The 10,715-nt window shown below is 31.2% G+C and overlaps 2 protein-coding genes across 2 annotated transcripts; one reads left to right on the top strand and one right to left on the bottom strand.

Moving 5' to 3' along the window:
* Positions 1-209: 209 nt before the first annotated feature.
* Positions 210-5,451, top strand: LOC131844971 (dnaJ homolog subfamily C member 21). The gene is made up of 7 exons (XM_059193974.1): positions 210-690; positions 1,921-2,065; positions 2,426-2,573; positions 2,891-3,105; positions 3,457-3,681; positions 4,081-4,443; positions 4,768-5,451. The coding sequence occupies exons 1-7, from the start codon at positions 500-502 to the stop codon at positions 5,305-5,307; spliced, it is 1,827 nt and encodes a 608-aa protein (XP_059049957.1). The 5' UTR covers positions 210-499; the 3' UTR covers positions 5,308-5,451.
* Positions 5,452-6,078: 627 nt separating this feature from the next.
* LOC131844990 (transmembrane protein 230) lies at positions 6,079-10,680 on the bottom strand. The gene is made up of 3 exons (XM_059193999.1): positions 10,600-10,680; positions 8,120-8,276; positions 6,079-7,275 (listed from the first exon to the last, which is right to left on the bottom strand). The coding sequence occupies exons 2-3, from the start codon at positions 8,142-8,144 to the stop codon at positions 6,914-6,916; spliced, it is 387 nt and encodes a 128-aa protein (XP_059049982.1). The 5' UTR covers positions 8,145-8,276; positions 10,600-10,680; the 3' UTR covers positions 6,079-6,913.
* Between the last annotated feature and the right edge of the window lie 35 nt (positions 10,681-10,715).

Below are 10,715 nucleotides of genomic sequence, written 5' to 3' on the forward strand. Positions count from 1 at the left end.
TATATCCTTATTATATTTAACACGATTTTATCACTAGATAATGTGACCTGATCATTAAATGTTAGCATTAAATTAGCGGAATATAATTTAAATATGACCACACTGAGATGGCGAAAGTTCAATGCGCCAAAACCGTAAATACTGGTTATTGTTGAAAGAAATAAAACTCTATGGCCAAAACCGAATAACCGAGTTGAACCGATTGAACGAAAATGTAAAAAATAAAGAAGCATGAACAGACGTCGTGCATTTTCCGCTAGAATCTTCAAAATATACTGATAAATAATTTTCAGTTTTAACTTTTGCCATAATGATATTACAGTTCCTTTATTAATTCTCATAGCTTGTAAATTAAATATTCTTTGTTTATTATAGTGCTGAGTATGTGAAAAATATTGATCAAATCCAGGTTATATTATATTAATATATTATTAAAAAGAGAACAAACAGGCTGTGAACATTGTGAAATATAGTGAAAGTTTACATAGAATGTCTTAGAATGAAGTGCCACTACGAAGTATTGAGTTTACCGAAAGAAGCAAGTGCTTCCGAGATAAAGAAGGCATATCGTCGCCTAGCATTGCAGTGGCATCCGGACAAAAACTTAGACAACATACAAGAGGCGAAAGAACAGTTTCAACTAGTTCAGAACGCCTATGAAGTACTCTCTGACCCTCAGGAGAGAGCTTGGTAAGAATTTATGCTCACTTAGCATAAAGACAGACATTCATATGTCTGTCTTTCTAATCCATCTAAACCATCCTAATATCTTTATTTTTCTAGACTTCTAGAGTATGATGAGTGCCACACGAAACTATCAATATACCATATTCAGTAATGGTAGACTATTTTTTCTTTTTAATTTTTATCAGCTTTAACAAAATGGATAAATATTCAATTTCTGCGATGGTACCATGCCAAAAAGTACAATATAAGTAGTATAAATTCAGATTATGATGAAAATAAAGAATTCCAACACTAATCAATTGCCTGTTTAATAAATTTTACTATTGAGGTCAATGTGATGTAACTATGTGATCCTAGTAAGTATTTCCATAAAAAATCCATATCGTTTTATTTGAAAATTTCGCTATGAATATATCTTTATAGTAATGACAGCATGGTATAATAAGTATTACTCATCTCAACAATAGATAACTATTAGTTGATTAGTCGCCCAAAAACATTTTTTTTTAAACTGCAAGTAACTCCTCATTTGGGCTGATTACTCATATTGCCATGATCTTCAAATTATAGTGGAAGTGAATTTGTAAACCTTTCAGTAGCTAAAACCCTAAAAAGATGGACTGCAAACAAAATACAAGTTTACTTTATATAAGAAGGCTCAACTGTAAGTTCCAAAAACAAACCCATCTCATCTCAGTACTATGTATTGGGATATTTTCCTATTCTCTAAAAAATCGTAACATATAATACTGATAGAACTCATTGTACCATGGGAAACAAATATACATAAAGACAATAAAAAGATATAAGTATTACAAACTGATAAATTAACTAACTAAAAATGGCTATATAGGCAGTCGGAAGTAGGTGTGAGAGGTATAATAACAAAATCTCTCTACAAGTTTCTGAAATACATTTGGCCTATCTACAGCTGCAGTAAGCCAATGAAAGAGTCACTATTTCACATTATTAGCAATTGTATGAATCTATATGTATTTACTAATGTCTATTATAAGAGGAATGATTTGATATTTTGTAATGTGACATTAAAAAAATACTTAATAGATTTAGTAAAGATGTTCATCTAAAGAATCACTTGAGCAAAGCAATAGGCATCGATGACGACATCTTATGAAAAATTCTCAAAGTTGTCAAATTAATATAATATATTTAAATATACCAAGCATGGCAAGTTGCTACTGTAACATATATATTAATATATATTTATGACAGGTATGACAATCACAGAGAGCAGCTATTACGTGGTGCAGGCTCATCATATAATGATGACAGCCTTGATGTATATCCATACTTCAGTCCGTCCTGCTACAAAGGTTTTGGAGATGACCCCAATGGGTTCTATGGAGTGTATGCAGAGGTACATTAAAAATATATGCTTCTTTTCTAGTTCTGTTCTAAAATTGATCAATAGGTATCTTTTTTATTTTAGTATATATAACAATTATATAAAAAAAATATTCTAATTTCTTACCAAATAACAAAATTAAATCATTTTCATAAAAATATATACAGTAATTTCAATTATTTGTTATAATTTAAAAGACATTACGTTGCTGTTGATTTCCTTATTTCAAATTCATTATAATAAATCATAATAAATATGTATAAGTAGGTATTTAATTACAACAAAATTTTCACAAATGCATGAAAAATATTTACCTTTGTAATTATCAAACAGTAAATTTATGTACATTATTTCAATTAATCTAATTTACAGGTATTCTCCAAATTGATTTCTGAAGAAACAGATTTTCTTGATGATCCTGAAGATGTTACCCAAATACCCAAATTTGGTAATTCCACCACACCTTATGAAGATGTGCATGAGTTCTATGCATATTGGATGGCATTTTCTACTAATAAAAGTAAGCAATGTCTTTGTTACAATATGATGTTTATTTTCTTGTATAATGTCGGTTGGACTCCATTTTCCGCAATTGGCCTCTCATTCGGGCCGTTGTGCGTGTAGGTTTTCTTGTATAATCTTCAATAGTTATTATTTTTTTTTTTTTATTTAAATGTTATATTTTTGGAATGTCTATTTTAAGTAATTTGTATTGTTTTATGTAACAGAATTTAAAATATATTTAATGCAATTTACAACAGGCATAAAACCTTCTACCAAGTATATATTAATGAACTATGTATACCCAAATTATATTATATTTTTTATGTTTCAAAGGTTATGTGTGGCTAGATCAATATGAAATTCAACAAGGTGATAATCGAAGAGTTATAAAACTAATGGAGAAAGAAAACAATAAAATACGACAGAAAGCTCGCAAGGAAAGAAATGAAGAGATCAGAAGACTTGTTAGTTTTGTTCGTAGGAAAGACAAGAGAGTGATTGAACACACTAAGTTGTTACAAGAGAAAGCAGAGGAAAATAAGAAAAAGGTAATATATATTGATGGCCTCTGTGGTCTGGCAATTTAGCTCACGACTTTACTTCCAATGGTCTCAGGTTCGATCCATCGTAAGACACAATGTATTCATGACTATGATTGTTTGTATCGGTCTGGGTGTTTTCTATGTATAATATGTATGTATTTACAAAAAATTTTACACATAGAAAACACATTTGGTTGTCTAGTACCCATAACAGAAACTTTAGCTAGCTTAAATTGGGACTAGATGGCGCAGTGTTAATTGCCCTGAGATTATTATTATTATTTATTAACTATTGCAAAATAAAATTATTTTTATGTAATTTTGTATTTATAAAACAGAAAAATATTTATATTATAGGCAGAACAAGTAAGAAGGGAGAGAATCTTACAAAGACAGAAAGAAATAGAAGAAGCAAAGAAAAAGGAAGGTGAAAGCTCATTCTTACAAAGTGAGGATTATCAAAAGAAATTGAGTGAAATTGAATCATTGTTGGCAGAAGAATTTGGACTGTCATCAGATGATGACACTATTAGTGAGGGTGGTATGGAGAGCAGCAATGAAGAGAGTTCCAAGACTGAAGAGGTTATTATGTTTTATTCGATTATGATTCTTATATTTTTTTATAGCTTGATGTCTGTTTATTTTTTTATTTATTCAATTAATATACAACTATAATTGTGAAACTGCTAAGAAATTAAATTCAGTAATTACATTAATATTATATATATACTAAAATTAACAAATTAATATATTTAATATTAATTTACAGTTATTAACTATACTCTGAATATAATATACAAGTTCATCCTATGTCCATGTCTTATTGAACATGTTTATGATTTATATGCAACATTTATGAGCCTAGCTGTCAGGGATTTTTTTAAGTACATAGGAGGGAAATGATTCCTTATATTTTTTCTACATACATTTAAGAAATGACAATGAAATAAAGTAAAAATTCATTCATTACTAAAATTTCAGGCAAGTGAAGTATCAAGGACAACAGCAAAATCTTCCTCAAAATCTAAACAAGCTATGAGAAACTTATATTGCTCAGCTTGCAGCAAATTGTTTAAAAATGTCAAATCGTTTGAAAATCATGAGAACAGTAAGAAACACAAAGAAAATGTTGCTAATATGACATTTGATGATAATGTAGATATATCAGATGATGATGTAGATGATGCTGAAATAGATGAATCTGTGAAAAATGTAGAAGAAACAGCGGAAGAAAAAATCAATGGTCAAGCTGAGGATGAGAGAGAACTAGTAGGCAATTCTACATCAGATATTGAAGATAATGAGATTGGAGAAACATTAAGTGATGATTCTGACAAAATTCAGGTAAGTTGGTTTATTTTCTTTCTTTGGCCTTTTCACATTAGACTCAATAAAGTTGGACCATACAGATATCTTTAAGTAAGCTTTCAGTTTTTACTAAACTAGTAACGCAGATGTGATAAAACGCGTAATTATTTTTTTGTTTGAAGTGACTTATTGCATTAAGTCTAACACTATCATATCAGTTCTTAATATATCTAACACATATATTAAGAACTGACAGGGATATACATTTGCCCGTTTCTAATAGTGCCTATACAATATTTATTATTATTACAAAGCTTTTCAAATTAAAAATATTTTAAGATACTTTATTACAATTTATAGGCTTTACCTAAGAGTCAAAAGAAGAAGAAAAACAAGAAGAAATCATTTATACCAATGCCTGAGAGTGAAGGCAATGATAGTCATGATGAGATGAGTTTTAATGAAATAGAAGGTCCATCTCGCAGTAGAAAGGCTAAGAAATTCAATATGCTTAAAAGCCAGATACAGGCTAAAAAGGAAGCTAATCTCAAGAAAGGATCCCAGTCACAGACTTCAACGGAAAATTTATACGAAGTTTCGAGTACAACGCCTACTGACGACGCCTTGGGAGAAGTAGCACTACCAAAGGATAAGCCAGCACTGCCGAAAACGCAGAGAAATGTTAAGCCAAAAAAGCTTGTCGAAAGGAAACCGTTACGAACGAAAACAAGTGAAACCGAAGATTCCAGTACAGCTATGAATCTTAGATGTGCAGTATGCCAAACAGACTTCCCATCGAAAAACAAATTATTTGAACATTTGAAAAAGACAGGACATTCTGTGCCACTGCCCCAGACTAGCTTTACACAAACTAAAAAAGGAAAGAGAGCTAACAGATAAATATGTGCAATGTATTTAGATAGGATGGAAGTATTAATTAATCAGTGAGAATCGTTTTGATTTTCTTTAAATCTCTACAAGTTGTAAAGTGACTTTGTCAATCTATTTATTAAAATTATGATCATTGTCATTAAATTATGCCTAACTAAATACTTTTTGTTTAAGAACATCCTACACTTGATGATGTAATAAGTTCAACCCTTATCAGTCTTATTGTATATAAGACTGTTACTGACTACTGTTGATACTTGGTCTATCATCATCCTACCAATATAATACAAAAGATGTCTGTGTGTTTAGGGGTTTATTACTAAAAAAAGTAAATGCAGCTAATCTGAAATTAGCTATTAATAATGTTTTACCGTTTCTACTTCAAAAACGTACATGTCATATTTTTAATTAATTCATGTCAATTTTGATTCGACATCAAGACCTTAAAAGTATAAAGTATATATATATTTTTTGTTTCCGATTAATCCGCGATCATTGTCTACTATAATTGGATTGGTTGCTTAAGTATATATGAATAACATAAAAAACTGTCAACTTATATCTCTAACTCCAAGTATGGAAATAATAACTTCAAAGAAGGAGGTTCACCTCAATTATCTATTGATGCAGTTGAGTTAGTTTTTAAACAAACAACAAAAATACATATTGAATCCTTCAATATTATTCGATATTTTGTTTTTATACCTATACATAAAATAAAATCAAAGAAATGTTAAGTATTAATAAGTAAAACTAGAAAATGTATGTTTAATTGCTTTATTCTTTTTACATATAATGAAACAGCATTATTTATGGAAACATTTCCTGATATATATAAGACAAATTGTAACAAAACAATATCTTTACATCAATAGTTTTTAGAGATAAAAAGAATCAAATGCCATAGGCATTTATCCTTACATTCACTCATATTCCATCCACTTCCATGACTCATCATCAGATGAGTTATGGAAGTGGATGCACACACAATTATGCATCAGCATACACACCAGTTAGGGACTGATGAATAAATATTTTTAATAAGAACATATTAAATTAATTGATTTATGCAAGTAATATATTTTAGCTTGGTGCTAGATGGCTTAACTCTGAAATGGCAAAATCAATGGTACTTGTTTCCATTGCAAGTTTGCCTGTATTAAAACAAATATACATTCTGGCATACAGATAAAATAAACAAAGTATACAAATATCTGCCCATATACTCTAAAAATGTAATAAATATAACTATGGTAGGTGGAAATTGATTGACATCCAATCGTTCATTAGTCTAGTACTTCAGCACTAAAAACAACAGACATTCTATATTACATAAGGCAATTTCAAATATGTTAATATCATATAAAAATTCCATATCTAAGGATATATTTATGTCCATGGTTGGCAGGAAGAACTTGAGATAGGTTTTATTCATTGTCATTGTTTTAAAGCATAAAAATTAGAATTTATATGTGAAGCATTTGAGACAAAAGTAGAAAACCTATAATTAAAGTTATCATGTTCCTACACCTTGCCACTGATAGTGCAGTAAAAATTAATTTCATAAAAATTACATTATTCAAATTGTTAATCAAAATTAACTACTAACCTACATCTATTCAAACTCGGGAATGTCAGTAAAGCTGTACCCTGGATATTCCTTATAAGCATAATAAGCTATTCTAATATGATATGCTCCAGGGAGGAACATTATTGCACCTAAAACTATCATTGGCCATAATCGGTCTGAATATTTAGTGTCTATATGTCCTGAAACTATTAAACTACCTGATATAAGTAAAATTGTGCCAATAACAAACAAGAATACAGCTAATGTAATGGCTTTCCAAGGAATTTTTGGTACAGGTTCCTCAAACTGGGCATCAGAGAAACCGCTGTCGTCGTTGGATATCAAGCGATAACCTTCGTGCTGTCTTCCAAACCGAAATCTTGCCATTCTTAATCTTTTGATGCGGTCTGTGAAAAGCAGGTAATATTGGTAAGAAATTTAATCTCGGAATATAAAACTAAATATTTTATTCCAAATTTTAAATAACAAATTTGCAGAAGGAAATTACTAAACAAAAATAGCTAAAAAATTATGAAGTTCTAATTTAACCTAATTATACTCGTTAGTAGCTAGCCTTCACAAAATATCTAAATAACGTATTACAAATTAACCTAATTTCAGACTGAAAAATTGAAAATGAAAACACAAAATTCAATCAAAAATACAATAAACAAATACTTATTAGGACTGTCACTGATCACTAATGTCACATTTGCCACTGTCGTCTGTCATTATGACATTTACATGTCGTAGTTAACATTCTTGTTTTTTTTTGTACTCATATGGTATGAAGTATGAAGTACTTACTAGGGTGTACTAAGGAAAATTACGTAAACGTGAAGAAGGTTTAAGCTTATGTAAATTATTGTTTTGAACAACCACTAATGGTTTTTCAGTCCGAGGTATTTACGTCTCTCTTCTGATTTTCTTATTTCTCGATTTTAGGAGATAGTATCGTAGTCTATATGCCATATAAATTAATTTATCTATACAAATTTAAAGGCCAATAACCATAAATTTACGTTACATCTAAAAATTATTTATCAATTTAAATTTCTGGTTATAGCTCCAGTGATAAAAAATATCGATAAATCATCAATTTCATTGTGGTAGTCTCGCGCTCTGACTAGTTAGATTGAAACAAGCTCGGCGAACAATAAGCACGTAAATTATTGTGCTTAATTATTACTACCTACTACTTACCTACTGTATTTGCCGTAACTATTAGTTAATATTTTAAATTATGCAAACCTTTAATATGTTGTAGAAAAGTCATCTATAGATTTCATATGCAAATAACAGATAATAATAGGTACACAAAAAGAAGTTACGACTACGAAGTTATAAACTATTTCTGACACTTCTCGTTTTTCCCACTATCATCTTGCCCACGAAATACTAACTGCACCTGCAATAAAAAAAACTTTTTAATGCATGATTGTGGAATTATGCACTCACCTACGCTAACAGCGTCTATTCATTTCTTTTTTCCTAAAAAAGACTATCGTGAGGTGCCGGTGAGGAATGTGTTCTTACCGTACTAAAAAACGCACGGTGTACCTCCGAGTTGCTATGGACGGAGTCACGGGGTCGCAATTGAATTCTACCGCACCTCCGGCAGCGTCGACTCGAGCTATAGACGTTGTACCGCAGGCTTCATCTCGGTTTAAGCTATTATTTCGCCTACTAATTCAAAGTGGTGAATTCCGTATAGAGAGTTAGTTTTCACTAAAATTTCCAGAGGAACCGCGTGGGCTAAGAGGTCTATAACAAAGAATGGCACCAATTACTAAAAATCCCTCATCCTCAATACAAATAACTGATTAATTGCATTAAATTCTTATTTATAGTTCTTATAATTTCCAATTGATGTAATAGTGCCTGTGGCAACTGTGGCAAATGGCCATTTATTTATTCATTTGTAGGCAAGTACCTACATACTTATACTTCCCATTTTTTTTTCAATTGTGTTATTCTTTACGTTTATAACAACCTCTGATAGCAAACAATGGCGCATGCAACTAATTTTCACCTCGAATTTTTAATCTACTCGTATGATATAGGTACCTATGCGCCACCAACATAGTTCGTGTTAGGATTATACACTGCAGATCGCATAGTCCTTGACCTAATTCGGCAGTATGCAGTAGACATAAAACAAAAACTGGACAGGCAAATTGCACTCTGCACTGCATGTAACCTTACATTGAGCTAAATGTAATAATTTATAACAAATTACACGGTAGCGGAAGGCCGTGAGTTTGAATGTGGTCTACACCTAAAGCTTTAGTTAGGTACTAACAATACAACAATTTTATGCATGTTGATGCATAGCTGGCCCCGCAAACTTTGTTTTGCCATATAAATTAAAATCACTATAACAAATAGGGGTTGATGGTAGAAGGGTGAAAATTTAGGGTTGTATGTGTATTTTAATGTCACATTATAAAAAATCCAAGAAATACAAAAAAGGTTAAGGGTGAAAAATCCTTATTATTTAGGTGTATGAAAAATAGGTAGGATTCTCAGACCTACTGAATATATGCATATAAAAATTCATAAAATTCGGTCAAGCCGTTTCTGTGGAGTATGGTAACTAACATTGTCACACGAGAATTTTATATAGGTATAAGATAAAGTAAAATTTCAGGTTTAACTTTACGCTAAATCATAACATCAATATCGGGTTCTTACAGTCTCGATCGGAATTTTTGGTTACAAGGTCTGGAATGTATTAACTTGTCTTTACAGCAGTGGTTTTCAAACATTGTTCATATGCAAATAACTGACAAACACGCTTATCGACGATTCAAGAAATTACCAATTATTGTTTCTGTGTATAGATACAATTGATATTTATTAGTGAATAGTTTTCTTTCTGGTGCGGGCCTTTAATGCTGCATCATTAAGTTAAGATTAAAACTGGCATTGATTCCAGTTTTTAGGAGCCACACAGAAAGAGGGCGACCGACGGCACTGGAACCGAGTGCGTACTTTTACCGCTTGTAAGACAGAGATGGGGCAGGATCTGCTAACATTGCGACAATAGTAACAGTATATTTACTTTTTTATTTCGATTCTATATTTTACTTTATTTCATTCATATATCTTGCTTTGTATTTCAGACATCCTGTGATGTAACGGGATCTCTTATTCAAAAGGCCTTAAAATCGATCACAAATATGAATAATGAATAAATAAGCATTATTATTTCCACAATCTAAAAATATTTAGGTTAATTAATAAAATGCGAAAAAACTTAATTATACTCCCACATTACTGCCTACATATGCTTAGTAACAGAGTCGACGCCATGACTGGATCGTCGCCAAAACAAAGAACTTCGCGCCCAGCGGAGAAAGTGGCACCAATCGATAACACCCTAACGATAACCTACACAGAACAGCTGATTCGGCACCCCACACGCTACGCCCTATATTTAAATTGTATTTAGAAAACCTTTGAACTTTTGTGTAGAGTTATGAATAACACCACTTTATGAAATACAAAAACATATCACCTCAAAATTTAAATATTTAATTGATTACACATCCAAAAAATAAGTACCAAAGTAATTAATAGCCAATGCGTAGATACGTTGTACCATATCTCGGACAATATTTTATAGATACTTATTAACTTTTAACTTTTTCAATTGTCTACATTGTTATTAAATAAAAATGTAGACAATTGAAGTACATAAAAATAATTGCTGGAATATCATTGCTCACCTCTGTTTATGTAAATGCACAGTATAGCACATGTAGTGACGCTGCGTATCCCTGAGTTACTTGCGGTGGAACGGGGCGCATGCGTGGTGGTGCAGGCGCGCGCACCCTCGCCGGCT

The sequence above is a fragment of the Achroia grisella genome, unplaced genomic scaffold (genome assembly GCF_030625045.1).
Source record: "Achroia grisella isolate CSIRO2021 unplaced genomic scaffold, CSIRO_AGI_Agris_v1 utg445, whole genome shotgun sequence".
In the NCBI taxonomy this organism is placed as follows: Eukaryota; Metazoa; Arthropoda; class Insecta; order Lepidoptera; family Pyralidae; genus Achroia; species Achroia grisella.

Coding starts and splice junctions, on each gene's coding strand:
- LOC131844971 (XM_059193974.1), top strand. CDS start 500: ATGAAGTGCCACTACGAAGTATTGAGTTTACCGAAAGAAGCAAGTGCT. Junction 2,066..2,425: donor TCTATGGAGTGTATGCAGAG/GTACATTAAAAA, acceptor TCTAATTTACAG/GTATTCTCCAAATTGATTTC. Junction 2,574..2,890: donor GGCATTTTCTACTAATAAAA/GTAAGCAATGTC, acceptor TATGTTTCAAAG/GTTATGTGTGGCTAGATCAA.
- LOC131844990 (XM_059193999.1), bottom strand. CDS start 8,144: ATGACTTTTCTACAACATATTAAAG. Junction 7,276..8,119: donor TTTTCTACAACATATTAAAG/GTTTGCATAATT, acceptor TGCTTTTCACAG/ACCGCATCAAAAGATTAAGA.